This window comes from Podarcis tiliguerta (genome assembly GCF_965153285.1).
Source record: "Podarcis tiliguerta genome assembly, chromosome: 12".
Lineage (NCBI taxonomy): Eukaryota > Metazoa > Chordata > Lepidosauria > Squamata > Lacertidae > Podarcis > Podarcis tiliguerta.
The window spans coordinates 38,602,541-38,624,840 of record NC_139545.1 but is presented as its reverse complement, the minus strand read 5'-3'; the positions used below and the strand labels follow the sequence as shown (position 1 = coordinate 38,624,840).

At 40.7% G+C, this 22,300-nt stretch overlaps 1 protein-coding gene and 1 long non-coding RNA gene across 10 annotated transcripts in view; one reads left to right on the top strand and one right to left on the bottom strand.

Annotated features, from left to right (window-relative positions):
- ARHGAP21 (Rho GTPase activating protein 21) overlaps positions 1 to 22,300 on the top strand; it is a 105,250-nt gene that overhangs the window by 51,564 nt on the left and 31,386 nt on the right. For 5 of the 9 annotated variants that reach the window (XM_083405988.1, XM_083405990.1, XM_083405989.1 and 2 more), the window contains 4 exons: positions 1,221 to 1,245; positions 11,846 to 11,938; positions 12,675 to 12,753; positions 14,403 to 14,457. In XM_083405988.1, coding sequence (XP_083262114.1) covers positions 1,221 to 1,245; positions 11,846 to 11,938; positions 12,675 to 12,753; positions 14,403 to 14,457 — 252 coding nt within the window. Of the gene's footprint in view, positions 1 to 1,220; positions 1,246 to 11,845; positions 11,939 to 12,674; positions 12,754 to 14,402; positions 14,458 to 19,136; positions 19,247 to 22,300 lie in introns of those variants that run through there. The other 4 variants (XM_083405992.1, XM_083405991.1, XM_083405995.1 and 1 more) reach the window with 2 other exon arrangements.
- Positions 8,328 to 18,987, bottom strand: LOC310661108. The gene is made up of 5 exons (XR_014503722.1): positions 18,879 to 18,987; positions 12,151 to 12,285; positions 10,896 to 11,050; positions 9,976 to 10,056; positions 8,328 to 8,644 (listed from the first exon to the last, which is right to left on the bottom strand). It is a non-coding gene; the product is annotated as an uncharacterized lncRNA (long non-coding RNA).

The following is a 22,300-nucleotide window of genomic DNA, read 5'->3' as shown; positions in this document are numbered from 1 at the left end:
ACTACCCCCGCTTCATCAGAAGGTTTCAGGGGGTTGGGTTAAGGCAAAAATACAGCATTAAAACAAATTACAGTTATGATGGGTCCTAAAAATATTTATGTTAAGTAAGACCAAGGTAAAAAGGTGTGTCTTCAGAATATGACAAAAGCTGTACAATGAATGTGCCTGGCACATCTCTGTGGGAACAGAATTCCACAACATAGGGACTGCCACAGAGAATACATCTCCTCTCAAACCTCTTGAGGGTGGTGAAACTACCAAGAGCTCTGCAGATCTTAACACCCAAGAGGGTCTGTAGGTAAGGAGGTGGTCTTTTAGACATTTGGGACATAAACCCTTTAGGGCTTTAAGCATGAGCATAAGCACCTCAGATTAGGCTCAGAAATGAACTGGCAACCAGGGGGTGTTTATTATGGGAACCTCAGCCAGTAATCTTGTAACCTGCATTTTGGACCAGTTGATGTTTCTGAGTCATCTTCAAGGGTAGCCCCACATTGAGCGCATTGTAGTAATCCAAGCTGGAAGTTACCAAAGCATGGATTATGGAGGCCAGATCATCTCTGTCCAAAAGGGGCTGCAACTGGTGAACCAGTCAGAGCTGGAAAAAGACACTCCTAGCTACTGAGGCAGCTTGAGCCTTCTGTGAGTCGCTTTGGTAGTTTATGGTTTGCTGAATAGTAGTTCACATACTTTAAAATAGTATACCAAACCTCCCAAATGACAAGCAGATTCATGCAACAGTAGAAAATGTGAATGGAGGAAAACCTGTTGTGGAGCGTAAACTTCACATGCCAAAGGTCACAGGTTTAATTTCTGGTATCTCGACATGAGGCTGGCAAAGTCTTTGGAACTAAATGGACCAAGGTTCTGACTAATGAGGTTCTGACTAATGATTGTGAAGCAGCTTCTTTTGCTCCTTCTTAACATTTCTACAAATAGTGAACTTCAGCATGAAGGACTGCAATAAAAAGCCATATTTAGAATAGCTTTCTCTTAACTTACTTTTATCTGCTAGTTGTCTCATTATTAAACATTAATTTGATGGCTACTCATTTGGAAGGCTTGTCTGATTTTTCAAAATTTGGGCAATTAGGTGCTCCCTTAGCAGCTGTAGAACAGTTCTGAAATAAATAGTTTTGAAAAGCCTGGATGCAAATGTTTTGAAGAGCTCCTTCTGCTTTAATACAAGGCCTTTGAATTTTTATGATTTCCTTTTGCAGGATGAAGAGAATGGAAATAAAACGGGTACGTTTTCTCTTTGATTCTTGTACGTTGTAATCGAATAGTCTAAAATCCATAATTCCTGATACAGTTGTACCTTGGAAGTTGAACAGAATCTGTTCCGGAAGTCGGTTCAACTTCCAAAACGTTCAGAAACCAAGGCGCAGCTTCCAATTGGTTTCCGATTGCGCAGGTGCACCGGAAACAATACCGGAAGTTGCGTCGGATGTTCAGCTTCCAAAAAAAGTTCGGAAACCAGAACACTCACTTCCGGTTTCTGATCGTTCGGGAGCCAGAACGTTCAACTCCCAAGGCATTTGAGAGCTGAGGTTACAACTGTATAACCAATGAAACAAGTCTGTTCTTTAATTAATGAATATTTTACCAAATGTGTCTTAAATATTGGGTGTACTAATTTAGTGATGTATTTTATATGAAATTTGTAGATTTGCTTTTCCATGCCAGTTGCACAGGAAGGCAGAATTATATGAATATGTAAACAAGCATATTGTAAAATATAACTACATCTGCTACTGAATTTAGTGGTTCTTTACCTATCAGCAGGTACAAAAATTGTAGCACGGACAAGGTATGGCTGTCCATCTACACCCTAGCATGTAACATCCCCCAAACCCCTTAAACTTAAAAATAAATTAAAAGGGGGGGGGGATGCTTCATGAATGAACAAGCTGATTCTCCTCAAAGGTCATATAATCTTGGGGACAATTACGTTCCTGTTGAAAAGAAGTAAATGAGGTTGCTTTCAAATATCTTCCTGGATAATGCTAATTTATTTATATGCCAACCATAAAATGGTGTGTGAAAGTAGGATTTGGCAAAACCTTTCTCTGAATAATGCCTGAGATTCCTACATGGGTCTTCAGGGGAAATTAAATTTCCTAGGTTCCCTGGCACTATGGCAGCATTCCTTGGAGAGCGAGGGGAGTTCTTTGCGTTGGATTACAGTCAGTGCTGAGAAAAAAATATGTTGTCATATTGCTAGCCTCGGGCTGGTTGCAAGAATTATGAGTTGTGGAGATTTGTATTTAAAACCATAAAATAACAACCTTTAGAAACGTCATTAGGCAGGATTGGATAGCCTGGGGTAAGAAAAATAGGAGGTGATGTGGGAGATAGAGAGGGAACCTTTGTGAAATGCTTACTGTGCTCTTGTTACCTGGCGGAAATGCCATTGTCCTATAAAGACCCTGGATATTAGGAGTTTGGAAAAAATAATAGCAGCATTTTAGCTTTGTCCATACGTTTGTAGGAGTTGGGAATATTTAACTTTCATATGCTGGTATTACCTTGGTGGGCTGTGAGGTGCGTAAGAGCATGGGAATATTGGCAGGTCAGGTGAATGTGAAGGAAGCCTGGGTACTCAGGGGATTAAGAATAATTCAGCCAGACGAGAGTGGAGGAAATAAATGTTAGGGTGAGTCACATTTCAACTATTGGTGGAATTACCTTTAAAATGAGAAAGCGGAACAAAGGAATACGATAATTAGAAGTATAAAGTGGAAATCCATGCCCAGCCACAAAGACGACATGAACTCTTATGGAAGCTAGGTGGATGAACATTGAATGGGCCAAAGAATCTTGTGATTTGGGATGTGTAGACTTAGGGAATTAAGTGAAGGTCAATAAAAGTAGTGTTTGTTTGATTACATTGGGTTGGATCCAGATTTAGTCACACCTACAGTAGACCCATTGGAATAAAAGTTTGCCATGATTTTTATGGTCTAGTCCAGGCACGTCCAACTCCCAAGAGACTGCAATCTACACCCAGTATAAAAAAACCTAAAAACTGGCAGTGATCTACCCAATGTCATTGAGGATTGGTGGGGGGTTTTTTGGGGGGGAGAGCAGAGTAGTTGAGTTTTTTTGGGGTATAGCAGAGGTGTTGAGCTTTTTTAAAGGGGAAATAACATCCCTGGTCTATTCTAGGCATGACTAAGGCTGAATCCAATCAATTTTTTAAAAAAAACCACAGCTTTTTCCAAAGAAGCAATATGAATTCCCAGGAGACAGCCATATACTTTGATTAATATTTCTGTTGCAGCCATTTCCAGTGCCGGACAGTTTAAACCGAAGAGTAGCATGTCTTTAGAGCAGCAGGATCTGCTGTGGGAGAAATGGGAAAAATGCCCAGCTACATACACAGTTTCCCCTGAATGCACGACAGTGATAACTTTTGGGGTTGTGACCCATGTCCTAAATACTTTTTTGTGCTGTCTGCCCTTTACAGCTCTTTATTCTTAAAAAAATAAAAAAAGCTTATTCATTTTTAAATGATGTTTTGCTTTACCAGTGTTCACTGTCTTTAAATTTTATGATACCACAGTATATAAATGCTGTCGTCTAGAATACCTTATATCCAGTATATGTAGATCACCTCTTTCTTTATTAAGACAATTGACAACTCCTAAACGAAGGATAGTATAGTGGGGTACCTCTACTTACGTTCACCTCTGGTTACGTATCCTTCGGGATACGTGCGCGGCAAACCCGGAAGTATTTTTCTGGGTTTTGCCGCATGCGCAGAAGCACTAAACCGTGCCGTGCGCATTCTCAGAAGCGGGCACCTCCGGATACGCACACCTCGAGATCCCACTGGAGCTCCGGAAAGGATCCCGTGCGCAACCGGAGGTACCCCTGTATTTATTATTTCTATATTAACACAAAATAAATACTATCCTTCGTTTCGGAGTTGTCAATTATAGAAGCATGGACATATCAAGAAACCCTTTTAAGGTGGAAGAACAGATTGGCGTAGCTCAGAAAGTAGAAAAGGCCTTTTCTCTGAGCACCATAAATAGCTATTTTGTGTTGCGGAAGTAGCTAGCCGGGTGCTAATGATCAGTGTGTGTCATTCTTGAATAGCTTAGCTAAGAAGGCAAGCAATTCACATATCAAACTAATTTGCATTTATTCCTGCAGTGCCTCTCATACATTATAGGTGTGGGATAGAGTTAGTGTGAATAATAGTGGATAGGATCGCAGAGCTTTCTTATCTGTGAAACTACTGCTATGGTTCTGTTTAAATTATATGCAAAGGAGCCATCTAGTGCCAACCTCTTTAATGCAAATCTAAGCTGAAATATTAAATTATTTAATAAAAGTTGAGGCTGTACAGTGCTTTTGACAATGACTGGAGCTATGCTGGGTTGGATCTGGAGCAAGCTAGCTACTTTTCGCTCCCATTGAAATCTGTGGGACTTCTGTGTAAGTTAAATGGGTTCCTTAAATCTGATCCTTACATTATTCCAATGGGAGACAGTCAGCTGATCCAAGTAAGTATTGAATATATACTTTCTCCTTTCCATTTTGGCAAGTTATTCATTTGTCCAAAGGTCAAAGTACAGGTTTTGAGAAGCACATACTTAAAAGTGCATGCTTACAATCAAAAACCAGAGGAAGCTCTGTTACAATTTTCCCCACATAAAATGTACTCTCTTATTTGTCTCCAAAGTGCTGTTTGTTGCATCAAATCACCCACTGAGGGCTGTGTTGTTGGTTTTGACCCATGACAGGGCCTTTTCAGTGGCAGTTCCCCATTTGTGGAATGCCCTCTGTGGTGAGGTCTGTCTGTATTCCTTATTATTGACCTTAAGAGAAATTTAGAAACATTCCTGTTTATGCAGGCATTTGATGGCTGAAGAACACTGTTCCGAGCAATCCTGAGAACGTTGTTTTAACAATGTTTTAACTGTTTTTAGATTGGGTTTTAACTGTTTTAGAATGCTTAAAAAATTATTCCTGTGCTGGCCGTCCTGGGCTCCTTTGGGAGGAAGGGCAGGATGTAAACTGAACGAACAAACGAACAAATAATAAAGAGCAGATTTGACAGCTGATTTTCAGTGGGAAAATGCGATCGGATTCAGATCAGAGACCCTACTACAGTCTCTGCTTCTGAAAGAAAGAGAGCTGCTTATTGTAAGCACACAGTTTGGCTCTTACAATGCTTTGACACATTGCAGCCAGCCACTCGGGTGCAGATAATTACCCTAATGTACTAGGGACACCAGTGGCGCTGTGGTCTAAACCACAGAGCCTAGGGCTTGCTGATCAGAAGGTCGGTGGTTCGAATCCCTCCGACGGGGTGAGCTCCCATTGCTCGGTCCCTGCTCCTGCCAACCTAGCAGTTTGAAAGCATGTCAAAGTGAAAGTAGATAAATAGGTACCCCTCCGGCAGGAAGGTAAACGGTGTTTCTGTGCGCTGCTTTGCTTCTCCAGAAGTGGCTTAGTCATGCAGAAGCTGTACGCTGGCTCCCTCAGCCAGTAAAGCGAAATGAGCGCCGCAACCCCAGAGTCATCCGTGACTGGACCTAACGGTCAGGGGTCCTTTTACCTTTACTAGGGAGATACAGAGATTGCGTAAGTAACCTTCTCTCTTTACCCCTCCTCCACCTCCCATGTGTAGGACTTTCCTGGGTATTGGGTGGGATAGGAATATACAGTGAAAATGGTATGACTGCATACTCTTCAATTTAATGTTTAAATTGATGAAGCTGTTGGCGTGGAAAATTCAGCTTCTCTGGAGATGTACCAGTTGGCTCCCGAGTGTGTGCATGTCCGCCACCAGCCTTAACATGAGCATAACATGTGTCAGTCCAAGAGCTGATCTAGTCCAGTATTGTGTTTCCCACAACGGCCCATGACAGACTTAGGGAAAGTCCATAAGCAGGACTTACAAGCACAACAGCCCTTACCTGCTGTTGCTCCCCAGTGACTGGTATTTTAGAGGCGTGCTGCTCATTGATTGAGGAAGTAGCCTACAGCCACTGTGCCATGAGCCCTGCAGCATTATCAGGATCAAGCTTGGGTTTGCAGCTCCAGATCCAGGAATAGAGGAGGAGGAGGTAGAAGCAGGAGGGGTGCTGATTTGTGGGAACCGAAGTTGGGGGAGGGGGGGCTCTCCCCGTTGCGTCTCGACTTCAGCTGCTACTTAAGGTTGAACAGGGATCCTCTGTTCTGTTCACTTTCTCCATGCATAATTTTTACAGGGGGGGGGGGGACTGCGTCAGCCATTTTGCTGCCAATTTCCCCCATCTGGAGATACCCTTTCGAAACTCTTTGCAATCCTTTTCTTTACCTGAATAATTCATGCCACCAGCAAACCATTCACGGACTAGTTGTTTTTATTAGAATCACAGAATTGGAAGGGACCACGGGGAGCATCTAGTCCAACCCTTTGCAGTGCAGAAATATGCAGTTTTCCCATACGAGGATTGAACCTGCAACCCTGGCGTGGTCATCAGCACCACTCTCTAACCAGCTGAGCTATCCCGGCTTAAAAGCACTGTACCCAATACAGACTTGTTTGTGTTGGGTTCCTCTTTTTATTGGTCCTCATCCATTCAGTTATCAATTCTAGACATTCCCTCACCTTTCCTGAATCAGAGGTAAAAGAGATTATTAAGTTGGCCCCTTCTGCTCTGTGGCTAAAGGGCACAATGCTGAACAAAGAGATCCTTGGCTCTAGTGCCGCCATTTTGTAAAACTGGCTTTGTCCACATAGCATTGCTTTCCTGTAATAATTTTAATCTTTACCTGCTTTCCTGTAATAATTTCACTGCTGTGTTGATCTGAAACCTCTCGCAGTTAACGTCAGTTGGAAGATTTTATCTGATGGTCCTGATGTCACTGTCTTGGCAGTTGTTTTATTGAAAGAAATTTAATAATGTGGAATCAGTATTTTGAAGGCATTAGTTCTGATATTTAATTTCCTGCCTGTCTGCAAAGAAGCAGTCGCTGCTTAAGGCGGGTCAGTTTTTCTTTTCTTTTCTTAAATGTATGTATGTCAGAACAACTATAGTAACAATTTAATATGACTGGTGGGAAAGCACACATGTGGTAAGGAAACACAGCTAGAGGCTTTGATGATCTATTTCATTTTAGTTGTTGCAGTAATGTACAAATGCAGCTCTCCTGAATTCAAGCTGTGCCTGGAATAACTGAGGGCTGCGCTTACCCTGAATGACATTTAAGTCAATGGGGAAGCAAATATTTATGTATATTTTTTTTTTAAAAAAAAGAAAAATGCCTTCCTCAAAGATTTAACATATCACAAAATTGTACAAGGTATATGATAATGGTTTCATTCCATTTCAAATTATTATCCGTTAATTTTTAGTACATTCTTTTAAAAATGCTTTCCTGAGATTGTTGTAAACTTTGTAGCTAGGTATTAAGTTGCATAGGTTAGATGAAGCATCCTCTTTTATTACATTAAGGAGTGAATCAATTGTGGGGGTTTTTGTCTAAAATTTAAGAAGGCAGATCCATTGGATCACACATTTTAATCATAATGGAGGCTAATAATAATGTGTTAAAATAAACTTCTACTCAAATCCTCAGAGATGGATACATTTCATATATTTATGATGAACTGAGTTATACTTTTGCTCTAGTCTTAACAGATAAATGATTCGTGTACAAGTTACTATGGCTTAATCATTTTGAGAACCTAAGAAATACATAGTTTTTCCACTTAAGTAGAAGAGATTCATCTTACCTAGTAGTGTGCTAACTGTAGATAATCCCCGCAAGATATTTTTGGCACTTATCGCTCAGTGTTCTGATACTCTTGTTCCTTCCAATTTGCCTTCTGATTTTTGTGTAGCGGTATCCATAGCAACTACCATCATTTCAATTTCCTCTTTTCCCCTCTATTGGTGAACACTACTCATGCCATGTGAACTGCTAAGTCTCATCTTTGCTGCTGCTCTAGTCAATCTGTGTTTTTTTTACAGAATACATTGGGGCTGCTCCATTTTCTTGAAGAGCAAACCATTAAATTAACTGTCTAATTGCAATCCCCCCCCCCCCGCACAATGAAGCACCTGGGTATACCATATTGTAGATGCCCTAGAGTTTGTATGAAAGGCTTGTACATGCTATTTTTTTTATTCTGTCCAGACTAGGATTAAGTTTCTTTTATGTCCACTTACTAATCTTTAGCTGGTGTAACAGTGTATATTTCCAGTAAAACCATAGGCTGAATGCCTATTTATTTCAGATATACCAGACGGGAAGAGCTTGGGCTAGTATCATGTCATATGAAAGGCAGAAGCTGCTCCCCTCTGGCATATTCTGCTCAGAAATACTTGAAGGGGAAAAGAGAGAAAGAGACAGACAGACAGACAGACATCATATCACTGATATGCATTACCATTTCAAAAATTAACACTATAAAAGTACAATATAGACATATTTAAGAAAGAGGTTGCTCCTGGCATCACATACGGAACCTTCTCACCTGACAGATTTGGGGATATCTATGAAGATACTACTGGGGAAAGAGTCCCAATGTTAGGAATGGTTGAACCCATTGGAAGGCACACACACCTGAGGGGCCCACTGTGGATCTTCCAGGAACCCCCAAGCGACCACTTCCATCTTGCTATTGCTGCTTATTCACCTGCAAGCGATGACAAGAGCAAAGTGAGAAGGCACATCGGTTTCCACTCTTCTAGCCCTCTTGATGGTTCTGCATTTGCAACAAATTAGTGTATGGCACAATATGACCTAGCAGCTGTGGTACCTGTCCTCTGGGTAGCTATGTGGCTTTTTCTCCAGAGAGGGGAAGACAAGCAAACAGGCAACAGTAACGTCAAGGAAGAGGTCCAACCGAAAACATGTTTTCCAGTGCCCCCAAATCTGGGACTGACCCAGTTTGCTATAACTCTTAACTTGATGCACGTGGGGGGTTTTGACTTGTTTATATACCATACCCTGCAAACGTTCGTTTATTTCTTTATGGAATGTCTAAACCACCCTGCATCAAAATAGATTCCAGGGTGGTGTGCAATTAGTTGAAAACAAATATCATAATGTGGAGTTTCAGAAATGTCATCACTGCCTCCCTTCCTTTGCAGTAAAAGTCTTTCATGTTGAGGTCTTTCTAAACAGTTTGGAATCATTTTCATTTTCTGCATGCTTTCCACCCTATTACTTCATAGCTATAATTACACACGCAAGCACACAAACACACACAAAGACAAACACACAGAGGGAGGGAGGGAGATCTGTTGAATAAAGTACCAAATCAGTGTCATTCAAGGACTGGGACCAGGGATGCGCTCCTGTTTTCTCTCCCTGTTTCTTTTTCCATAAATAACAGTTAAGCTGTTAGATGTAAGCTTTGTGAAATACTGGCCCCCGGCTTTCTAGATTGAAGGACATAACAATTGCTGGAAGTCAGTAGACCCAGTAGAGCAGATACTCCTTCATCAAACATTTGGCAGAAAAGTTATTCTTGTTGATGCTTCTCTCTTTCAGTAATGGTAACTAATCAGAGAGATTTCTGCTGTCTCAGTTGACTTCCTTTCAGTGCTGGCGCTACCTGTGCAAAGTGAAGCTTCTTGTCTCAGGCAGCAGACACGGGGGACAGTGGTGGCATCTCCTCAGCTATTCCTCCGGAGCCCCCTGGCCATACCATCTGTTGCAAAGCTGCGTGTGCCATGGTGCTTGCTTGCCTTCTCCATAACCACCCTACTGACCTCCAGTGTAGTGGAGGACCCTACCCATTGCTTGAATTATGTGTTTGCTTTATGAATGAAAGTGGATCTTTTTTCTTTTTTTTAATGAAGTCCACTGAAAAAGGAAATTTTCAGAATGTTAAGCCAACACGGTCTTATTAACTGAGTGTTATTGCATGGCTCTTCAGGAAAAGAGGTCATTATTTCAAACCTTTGTAGATGCATACGTATCTTGCATAAGCTTGGTTGTAAATAAACAAGTCTGAATTACCGATATTTAAACTTCTCCAGATCCTTCTCTTGAGTTAATTCCTCTAGTTACATTGTTCTTCCTTGTTCTGCTCTTCATATCCTGTGCTCAAAAACAACATCCAGAAACGAAACATTGACGTTCACAACAACAGAAAACCCCTTCTAACAAGCAGTTGTTAAACTCTTATCTTTGCTAGTTGCGTACTTCACCACCTGAGATGATCTTCATAGTTTCCCACTGGTACATCACTACTTAGAACAGGGTGTGGAGAAAGTGGATAAGCTTTATAACCCAGCTCGTAATTCTTTAATTTGGAGTCATCTTATGAAACTGATTGACGTAGTTAGGACTGCTAGGAGAAAGCGCTTCATGCAGGACATAATTGAGTTATTTGATTGACTGCCCATGTTATGATGGGTGTTGACTAGCTCAGGTGGCTTTTGAAGTGACTAGACAAATTCCTGAGGATAGCTCAGTCACAATGATGATTAGCCATGATATCAGGCTCAGAGACCATTTGCCACTGAATGCCTTCATTCTGTTTCTATGCTTCCCAGAAGCAACTGGTGGACTGTTGTAGAGAGCAGGATAGTCTGATCTAGCTGGACTCTTACTTTCTTAAATCATGTTCACTTGGGTCAGCTTCCCCAGACTACATGGATACTGTGGCTTTTTATTTACTCGTATTTCTCCCATAGAACATCTCAAAAGATCTACCTTGCTATTCCATTCTGTTCTATTGTGCATTGTTCTTTCTTAGCGGTTTTGGTTGGTGTGGTTTTTTTAAGTGCAAGGAAGATAAACAGCAGGATTTTATATAATTTTGGAATTCATCTTGCTGTTCAGCAGGTTCCATCAGAAAATGTTAACCTTTTCATAGAAAATATGAATGAATAAACTCAGCCTGGTGTACTTCAGTAATATTAAATAATACTTACCATTTCTATAGCACTTTCATAGTGTTCAAAGCATTTCTCATGTGTCAGGAAAATTTACAACAGCACTGAAAGACAGGCCAGTAGCATCATCTCCATGTTGTAGATGAGGAGTTGGGCGGAAAGGCAGCATAGTAAGTTTGAGACATAGGACCCAGCTATACAGTTGCAAAGAAAACATTTTAAATGTGTTGTAAAGTGCAATACGCAAATGTGGCATTAGATGGCGACAGTGAGCTATGCCAAATTCAACGTATTTTTCAAAACATTCTTTGGGTGGCCACTGTAGCAACAGGAACAGATGGACCTTTGGCCTGATTCAACAGGACTCTTCTTACAGTCTTATGGACACTTTTCCACATTGGCCCTGTGGGCTTTAATGTGCAAAGAGTTTGAACCTCTTCAAATTAGTTTTGCCAAAAATATTACATATAAACATCATAATGTAATTGGCTCTTGATTCCATTGGCTCTTGAGTCTGCAAAGTTTTGGCAGTTTTCGGAATATTGGCTATTATGTTTGTAATTATGATTTGGCTATGTATAGTCACGAGATCCTATTAGAATAGATGAGGTATGAATGGCGATGAAAGATAGTACACACAATACAGTTGTGAAAAACAAAGTTTCTTGTGCTACAGCTATTTTTCTAGAAAAAGAGGTGCCCAAACTCACCTCCCTCCCTCTCTTATAATGGCAGTGGCACCCTCCTGAGTTCTGGCTAGAAAAAAAAAGCCCTAGCTCTATGAATGGTTTTTACAAAGATGGCTTTAATATTTTCCATGTATCTGTAAAACATGTCATGTTCCCTTGCTTTAAACAGAGCAGATGCTAATTCTCTAATTGTCAGATGAATTAAAATTATTTGAATCCTATTATTTAATATAAAGAAGAATGAGGTATAATTAATCTTTCCAATCTCTAGTAATGACTGCATTTGTAATTTTCTTTTAGGGAAGCCACGAAACAGATTGGAGCCGATGGACACCATATTTGTTAAGCAGGTTAAAGAAGGAGGGCCTGCTTTTGAAGCAGGATTATGCACAGGTAACCGTTACCTTACCTATACATATCTGATTGGCTGGGCTGGTGTGATGTCACGAGTGTTCCAACTTCCAAGGAAGTTGTCAGAGTGTGTGTTTATGTAAGGAGACCAAATTTTTAAATTAGCTGGGAGTTTCAACCCATTCAGCACTTACTGAAAGGTTTGGGATTCGGTTGTCATTATGGAAGGAAGATGTTATGTGCTGGATCCAGACCTGATTACCTGTGGGTGGGACTCCATCCGTGGGATGCTCTGCTGAAGGCAGTAGAATGATGTGATTTTTGCTGATCCTCTCTGCAGTCCCCTGTAAAGATGCTCCAGGGACCAGTGTGGGAGGTGACACTGTGGTCTGCAAGGGGAATAGGAAATCAGTAAGAATCACTCCTCCAGTGGGAACTGCTGCTGATTCTCAGTCCCTTCCAAAGATAAGTTTGGCTCCAACTGTAGGGTTAAAAAGTCATAAATGGTTCACATATTGTTAGAAAAAGATGGAAAGAGTGTAATTTGTTCGTGCTTTCCCTGCTCTTCTTATAACATGTGAAGTAGGGCTTATGAATGCATGAAGTTCCTAATTAAACTTGTGGATTTCATTCTTGGGGATTATTTGTAAGTCACACATCTGAAATATTTCTGCTTTGTTTTTCTCTGTAATACTTGAACGGGTTCTCAGCTTCCGTTAATGAAGAAAACAGTGGCCTGGATATATCTCCTTTTTTTCTGTGTATTTTTTTTCTGCAGGTGACAGAATTATAAAAGTGAATGGGGAAAGTGTTATAGGGAAGACATATTCTCAAGTAATTGCTTTAATTCAAAACACGTAAGTATGGGTGTCTGTAATCTGCATAATTTTAAATTCCATGTAGTTTGTTTTGAGAAAGGTGATTGGTGCGCGGTTTGTCTGTTTTTACCAAGATAATCAGAATGATAGAATGAGTAAATCCAGTTCAACTCATTCTGCAGTGTAGGATTGGCCAGCCCTTGACACATCCAGCAGGGCCCTTCCATCAGCTGCACAAGGACTGAAGTGATCTCTGATGATTTTCCATCTCCTTGTAGCTCCTGCACCCCCAAAACTTTGAGTGGCACATTGTGGGAGGTGGCACAGAAACTGCATGGAAGAGGGAGACTCTCAGAAGTTCACCGCAATCCGTGTTCTACTGACCAGAGCTTCCTGGGATCAAACACCTTCCATCAGCAGAGGGACACCAATTGGATACAGCCCATTGAAAGTGTAGGGATGTGCTGTGGATAATGTCATTGTGAAGCTTTTTATACTTTTGACACCTAGCCAATTTTGACTGAGCAGCAGATGTAAAAGTAAAAGTTATGGGTTTGATCAGTGCTCTACATAGCAATTAATTCATAGGACTACACCTCATATTATGTTCAATCTTTCATATCCATTCTGTGGGTGACATTTCATATGACCATACTGCAGGAAGATAAAGCTTCTTAAGAAAATGGCTTATAACATTTCCATAAAGGCTTGACATTTGCTGGTATTATTCCATGAGCAGTTTCGAATGTTTAACAATTATTTAGGAAAAGTTATTTTATTAGCAGCTTTTTGGTGGTGATGGGAAATTGGATCTAATACTGTATTTGTTTCTGAGAATGTTTTGCTGATAAATATCTGTACCTGACATACACAGGGGCTATGTCTGAGCATCACACTCAACCAGTGAGACGAGAACAAGCTGCAGCAAGCCTTGGGCTTGCACGCTTCCCCACAACCACTGATGAAGAACAGTTTGGAAGTTTTTGCTTCCATTTTCTGTTAACTACAGTTTATCACAATATCTGAATCTGGACAAATTATGGATTACAAAACATGCCAACTTCAAACCATGGATTATGAAAATAGCTTGTTTAACTGGAACCTTAGTTGACATTAACCATATTTTGGATTCAGATGGCACACTAAACTGTGGTTAACCAAAATTGGAAGCAAAAGTTCCCAGTTTCCTCCTTGCAGCCATACCAGCAACATCTGGAGGACCAATGTTAGCTCCTTGCACCATATGTAAAAAATAATCTACATGGATAATCAATCTCCATGTAGGATAAAAGTGTCCATATTGTTAAGGGTACAAGTGTATTTTCTCATAGTGAGTACATGAATAAGACAGGCTCTGTGCATATCAGCTACTTGATCTGTGTGCTTTTGATTCTGAAAACACTTGTGCTGCACATTACAAGTGGCAACCGATGTGTTTTTTTCTGCATAGAAAATTTTAATTTTATTAAAGGGAAGCAGTCGTGAATTTGAGGTGTGATTTGAAGGAGAATATAACAATCCACGGAAGTAAAGAGGAAAGTATTCAGTGCTGGTTGTTGAGAAAGAGTGACTACTGAGATAATCAATGCAAATCTATATGTTAGCCGGCAATTAAAATTCCTATAAATTGGTTAGTACATTATTTTATTTTTTATTAATATACCAATATGTTTCCTCCTCTATCACAGTGACAGCATGCTAGAACTTAGTGTGATGCCAAAAGATGAAGACATCCTTCAGCTGGTAAGTTATACTTCTGAAATAGAAACTAAAGTAAGATGGCCATAAGCACCCCAGAAAACTTTTGGCTCTTTAAGCAGGCTCTTGAGTAAGCTGAATTGCTGAATAATGCTACTACTATAGCTGTAATGTCCATTTCTTCTTTTCTTAATTTATTGTTTCATTAGTTCTAGAAACACACAGGGTAAAGAACAAGCATACAGTCGTACATTGGTTCTCAAACAGAATCTGTTCTGGAAGTCCATTCAGTTTCCGAAAACATTCAAAAACCAAGGCGCGGCTTCCAATTGGCTGCAGGAGCTTCCTGCACTCGATTGGAAGCCATGGAAGCAGCATCGGATGTTTGGGTTCCAAAGAATGTTTGCAAACTGGAACACTCACTTCTAGGTTTGCGGCATTCAGGAGACAAAACATACGTGTACCAAGGTGTTCGACAACCAAGGTACAATTGTATATGAAATGAAAATGTGGGGATGGGGAGCCTTCCTACCCTTTGAATGCTTGAAGGAACATATACCACGAACCACTGAAATGCAGTACATGGCAGTGAATAAAATCTAAAGCCACGCTCTGAACTACTGAAATGCAGTACATGGCAATGAATAATATCTAAAGCCACGCTCTGATCTGAGTTGAAGGTGGAAATACCTGTGATGATAATCTTCAGCAAAAATGGGTACACAAAGGCCAGTAATGAATGAGCTGTTATTTAAGCAAGAAATTGAAACTCATTCTAAAAGTTGGACTGAAGGAATCCATTCAGGTCCCTCTTTACTCTGTAAAAAACAAAATTTTGATTTTGTTTTGTTTTCTGTCAGGTAAGCATCCACTTGGAAGTTAGATACAAGTCCCATTGCTTTCACTGGGACTTTGTTACAAGTAAGGGCCAATTATCATTCTCTTAATGGAGAATGTGTGCATTCAAACCCACCTCTCTCTGATTGGCTTCAATTTTTCAGGAGTTCATACAAGCAGAGGTACCGTATTTTTCGCTCCATAGGGCGCATCGGACCATAGGGTGCACCTAGTTTTTAGGGGGGGAAATCAAGAAAAAAAATCTTACCCCCCCCCCCAGCCCCAAAGAGCAGCGTACAGGCTGCGCGCAACCTCTCTCTGTCAGAGGGGTTGCGCGCGGCTATGTCACAAGCTGTTTTGGCTTCCTCTTTAGCCCCACACAACCTCTCCCTGTCAGGAGAGGCTGCGCGGGGCTAAAGAAGCTATAGCCACGTGCAGCCTCTCCCTGCTGGAGGGGCTGTGCGTGGCTATCCCTGAAGCCTGGAGAGCGAGATGGGTCGGTGCGCACCGACGCCTCTCGCTCTCCAGGCTTCAGCGAAAGCAACGCGAAGCCTTTGGAGCATGGAGGGAGTGCTCCCTCTGCGCTTCGGAGGCTTAGCGTTGCTATCGCTGAAGCCAAGGAGCCTGCATTCGCTCCATAGGACGCACACACATTTCCCCTCAATTTTTGGAGGGGGAAAAGTGTGTCCTATAGAGCGAAAAATACGGTATATAGCGACCTCTTCCTTCATCGCATGTTCCTAGCAAGGAGAGAGCTAATTGCAGCCACTCTTCCTTGCCTTTGCAGCAGTGTGAATTCATTTTGGGTTAAAGTAGTTCACTGTGCTAGCTCTATTTCTTGTTAATTCGAATTAAAATTATTGTGGCCTTTTCACTGAAGCAGAACCTCAGTATACTGTGTTAACGGGTTTCAACCACAGAGAACAAGTGCAATGGGGAGGGGGAGAGAAATGAGATTACTTTGGCTCTTAAGTTAGGAGGAGGCATCATATGCTTTAAATTTGAATGCTTTAAATGTTGACCCAAAGAGCTAGAACTGGACCAAGTTATAGGCAGCAAACACCAGGTTTTACTGCAGAAATGTTTGGCTTGTGAATTAAATTTCTTATATAACCTTTTTCTAAAACAAGACTCAAGGCATCTTACAACAGGTTCAGATATACCATATTTTTTCATGTATAAGACACCCCCCATTTTTGGGGACTCCAAATTAAGAAAACGCCCCTCAGCACTACCTGTGTATAAGACGAGCCCTGATTTTAAACCTAATTTTTTGATTTTAAAAAACCCCTAGTTTTATACATGGAAAAATACGGTACTTTGAAATTAAAAACAAAAGCAATACAACAACTAAGGAAATAAAGGTCACCTCATAATGCAAGAGGACTCTTATCCAAATGTAGGATAGATGTTGGGACATTTTAAGTGGACTTTTTTCATAGGATAGCATTTGAAGCATAAAATCTGGTAGAAAGTCTGTTTTAACAGAACACATGAAACATTTACAGTAAACCCAAATTCAGCATTTAAAAGGGAGGAGAGGGGCTAATAATGCTTCTCCTTAATTATCAAACTGCAAGTAAATGGCCTGTACAGGGCCCAGCCATACAGTTAGACAGCTGCCAGGAAAAACCGCAGTAGTTCTTTTCCTTGTTAAGGCATCCATTACTCAGAAGCAATCCCTCCTCTTTATTAAATGCTAGTGAAAATGGATGTTAATATGATTTAGTTGAGGCTCTTATTGTGTGTCTTGTGTACATCTGGTAACATGCATTTCCCTTTATACGCTTTAATAGCTCTACACTTAGGCTTGCTACCCGAAGTGTAAATCAATCCTCAAAGTGAATCTATATTTTATCTGTAATAAAGGGGGTGATTTATTTATTTATAGAACTATTACATTTTGTTTAGTAACTTTGTTAGATGCCTCTTCTAAACGAGGGCTCAAGGTGTGCTACAGCCCACTGTAGAAAAGAATGTGGAAGACCTCTGGGTATATTTTAAGACATGGTGGTGAAATAGAGAGCAAGGTGGACATGTACAAAAATATTTAATAGACAGGAAAGAAATGATACATTTTAAACTGTTTTAAAAAGTTAAAAACCATTCAGGTTTGTTGAAGAACACTTGTTGCCTGCAAAACTGATAGATGCTTTCACATCACCTTGCTGAAAGTGATATTGTTTTGATTTAAGGTTTCATTTCAACAAATTAAAGGCACATCATAGCATTTGTGGTTTTAAAAGAAAGTGCTGAAAACATGACCCTAAGGGCCATTTCCAATATACAGTGGCACCAGTCTGGCCTCTTTGAGTAACATAGGTATTCTTGCGGGGATTCTCAAAACCAATGGAAATTACTTTACTTTTAAAGATGACTGCTCAGCTTTTATGTGTCTTACCAAGACTAAAGTCATTCTGAAAACAGTAGAAAAACTGTGTCTTATATTTTGCCGAAATAAACTGTTGCAACAAAATGAAGAAAGGGGAAACTGTTTGTTGAATGCATTCTTCTATGTCACTGCCACCACTCTTTTATTGACTTTAAAGAATATGAATTGGAAGGAAAGGATTTCCCCTTTGCTAGACACATTATGGTTGTGCCCATTATTAAATGAATGGATTCTCATTTCTCAGTTAGGTTACTTGGTTTTCCTAGATTGCAGAGGAACATCTATGCTACATTCCTATTCCTTTAAAATATATATTGCAGACTGTGCTGGAAGAGAATTGTACCTTTGGCAGATAATAGGTGTTCTGGGTTGAGAGTCCAATTCATATGTTAAAGGTGTGGCATTTCTGCCAATTCACTGATTGCTCTGGGGAAGAATACTCCATCATTCCATGAATTCATGCTGTATTCGCATGTAAAGCTAAATCATGATTTAAATCAAAGACAAGCTGCAGCAAACCTCAAGCTCATAATCCTCCAGACCCCACTTCCTCTTCTCCTGTGTGACCAAGAAAGACCGAAAACTTCTATTTTTAACTAACCACAGTTCAGTGTTGTGTTTTAACTATAACCTGTGGTTAATCTTAGCTTTTTTTTTTTTTACAGTTATAATTTGAAGTTGCCTTGCTTCAGTAAGCTGTAGTTGGCACTAACCGAAGTTTGTCTGAGTTCAGACATCACAACAAGCAAGCTATAGTTAGTTAGGGTTGCCATATCTTGAAGAGAAAAAAGAAAGAAAGGATGGCCCAAGCCTCTTTCCTCACTCCCGAAAAACCTCAGACATTTTCTTTTAAATTTAAAAATCCCCCCGGATGGGCATGTTGGCCTCCCCCCCCCAAAAGAGGAATTTCTGGAATTTCCCGGACGTATGGTAACGCTATAGTTAGTCCAAAGCTCCACAGAGGAAGAGGGGAGAGGGGAAAGCACATGAGCCAGAGACCTGTCATGGTTTAATTAGTGTTATGTGCAAATAAGACTATAGTAAGAAATAGTTCCCTAGAAGACGACCTCCCTAGCTCTTATGCCCTTCCGAAGCTCTCTATGCAAGCTTTGGATCATTTAAAGTGGATGGCATGTGTTAATAAAGAGGTTTTCATTTATAAAGTCTTAGCACAGGATCACAGTACCTCAAGGACTGCTATTCCGAAAAGAGCCAAATCTGACCCTGCAATAATAACCTGTTGAAACTCTTCATCCAGATTAGGTGGTCTTTTCACCTCCATGTTGTCTGGATTTCATTTTAGTTTGTTCACCTTCATTTGTACTGAACTGCCTCCAGACACTTGTGCAAGATTTCCACTGCTACCTTGAAATAAGCAGATGGAAATGTGAGATAGGGTTGTGTGTCATCTCCCTGCAGATGTTAGTAACTCAAACCTCTGGATGATTCCTCATCCGCCAGCAGTTTCCTGTTGTTGTTTTTCAAATGGGAATAGAATAGAACCTTGGGACAACTGTATAAACCAAAGATCAAAAGCCAGGAAAAAACCTGAGTCTTTCCAGACCCAATCTAGCAAGGCATCTCAGAAGAAAACCATAGTTAATGGTACTGTAAGCCGCTGAGAGGTCCATGAGAATCAATAGGGTCTCAATCTCTTTATCCATTCCCCAGTGTAAATAATCCACCAGAACGATCTTGTGTGGAGACAGAATACTTTTCAAGAAGAGATTCAGATTATCTCCCAGGCATTTCTTGAAGACCCTTTATACTAGCTGGCCTATTCAGTTTAATTTTTCTGCGGATTAGGCAGTCATTTTAATGATTGTTCTGTATATTTTTTGTGGTGCTTTTATGTTTTGTTTCATTTGTATACATTGTTGTTTTACATTTGGTGTTTTACATGAAATGGGGGTATATCAATGCTTTTATAAATAAATAAAAGCCAGATTAGAAACAAACCTAAATCATCTGTTTCCTCTGGCGCTCCTTAAGGCCATTTACTACTCTGTCATCCTACTAAAAAATGAAATTAAATTAAAATGATGCGTTGGATACTGTGTGATAACTATCAAGGATGGTTGGAAGTGCAAATTTGATTTCTTCAGTAAAGGCCTTAGAACTGGTTTTTTTCCAAGATAGTATGAACTTCCCCTTCCCATCAGTAAAGCATTCACTACTTAGGAGGTTTGGTGTGGCAAGTCCATTACTGCCAGTCAAGAAGGGCAAGGATCCTGAGAGCAAGCAGTAGGCCTCAAACCTTCAGATTGAACAAATGGAAAGGCCTACTAGGCCTATAACCCATGTACAATATTTCTTTCCGTTACCAGTAGTTTGAGGCTGGGTGCCTTGTAAGGGACACACCCTAGATGGGTTTCCCTCACCAGTTACTTTGGTTTTTATTTATTTATTCCCTAGTTACTTTGAGGCCTTTCCCCTCTGAGGGTGCGGCCTCCTCAGTTGTGTGTGTTTTAATTGGATCTTGGCTAGAAGCTTAATTTCCGCAGCTTGTTGCTATGGGGACATGCTACCACAGCTGCTCTTAGAAATCTCCAGGTTTTCTTCTATCAGGCATGCTCAGAATTTGCTAGCGTCCATTTCAATAAACCGAAGCAGTTGTGACAGTGAATGGCTGTGCGTCTGTTTGTGGATAGGCTTATGGCCTTCTGTGGTCTTGTGAGGATACCTTTGGTGTAAACAGTTATGGGATCATCTACGTTTTTTGTACTTTTGTGAAGTCAAACTGCATAACTTCAGTAGCATATTAGTGTCCACGGAAACCTCATGGTGTAGTGGGGCAGTGCGTTTGGCTGTAATCCAGAAGGTTGGTGGTTCTAGCCCACCCAGGGGTGGCTGTGGTCAAGATTTCTGCATTGTAGGGGTTTGGACTAGATGACCCCCAGGGTCTCTTCCAGCTCTACAATTCTACATATCATTTGGCAGGTCCAGAAGTTAGGATGTAGCTGGTTGATTTAGAGGTACACAAGGCCCGTATCTTCTTACAGCCTCTGTGGCATGATGTGTTTCCCCTGTGCTCCAGATATGAAAATAAATAAATCATAGGTTAGCCCATAGGCACTAGTGACATCGGAGAGAGGCCAGTGGAATGGAGATGTGTAGAATAAGTAAAGGGACATATTTAATCCCCCCTTTTATTTGTTTTAAATTACCTTACATGTGTGGGAGGGAAGAGGGTAAGCCCACCTCCAGCTTTACCAGCATGAAGCCAGCAGGGTTTTGGAATCATAGTCATTCGGCCACTTTGCTCCTTATTCGGGATTATGCAGTAAATTTGCATCAAAATCAATAAGACCAAAGTCATTATTAATTTGTCCAATTGATTTTAGTGGGATGCAAGTTCAGCTGATTTTAATCTGGGTTTGCCTCTGTCGTTAACAATGTGGAAAGGCTTATGGGTAGCTCTACCATTGGACAAACCGAGCTAATTACTTCAGGGACTGGGGGTGGTGAATTGGTGCCTCCCAGGCACCCGCACACTTGCCTCAGATGCTGTCACCTGTTTGGCTTTTTCCAGGGTCACTGGAGTGCCCACCCTCTTCATGCCTTGCTCTGACAAAGGGGATTCCTTCCCCAGTGATGTATTCTGAGTGAGGTTGCCCATGTTGCTGCCTCTCATTCCTGTTTTTAAATAGAAATTCCTGTTTTAAATAATTAGAAGCATAAGAAAAGCAGAGCCACCTCACTTAGAATGTCTCATTCTGAGGAGTGAATCCCTTCCACAGTGAGGAAGCATAGGCATGCTGCCACATTGGCAGCAAAACATATCAAAAGTGAGGGGGAGAGAAGAAGAGAGGAGGGCAGGAAGCGGCTTTCCCAGGAGGTACTATGCCTTGCACCAACCTTGGGAAGACTTTACCCTGTGTACCACAGAGGTGGGAAACCTATGGCTCTCCATTGATTGCTGGACTATAGACTCTCCTCAGTCCATGCTGGCTGAGGCTGATGGGAATTGTAGTCCACAGGTTCCCCACCCCTGCTGTATATTTATTTTATATTAAGCAGTTTTGAACTTGAAGTTGTAAATTGAATATTTCTTTTTTTAAAAAAAATGCTCTTCGCTGACTTTAAAAATAATGAAAATATATAATAAAATAATTATCTAGAAGAACTATGCTATATTCTGATATACTTTCGAATTTTCTTTCCCTTCATTAATACAAAACTGGTTCATTTCCTATAATTTATCATTTTAGTCATTCCCAGATTTTATATATATATATATATATATATATATATATATATATATATATTCAGGCAGAGCTAATGTGGTGCATTTTTTTGTGGTTTTTAAGTAGGGTATCTTGCAAACCTGCAGATTTGGGCTGAGTATATATGCCTAAATTGGACTAGGGAGGCAGTATTGGCATATTTCAGAGTGTGAGCGGATGTGTTGTTTCCTTAGACTGTACCACAGCTTGCTTTTTCATGCCTCTATGTCTGCTTTCCTATTTCCCCCTCCTAATCTGAAAAGTACACGAATGCAGAGTCCCCATTTTCCGTCATGAGAGAGCATGCAAAAATCAGACAGCTGTATTAGCATGCACCTTGCAATTGGAAGCACAGCCTGTCTCTGGTTTGTCACTGAAGAAACGCCGAAGATATACAAAATGAAAACGATCACATGAGGAGGCTGTTTTTCTC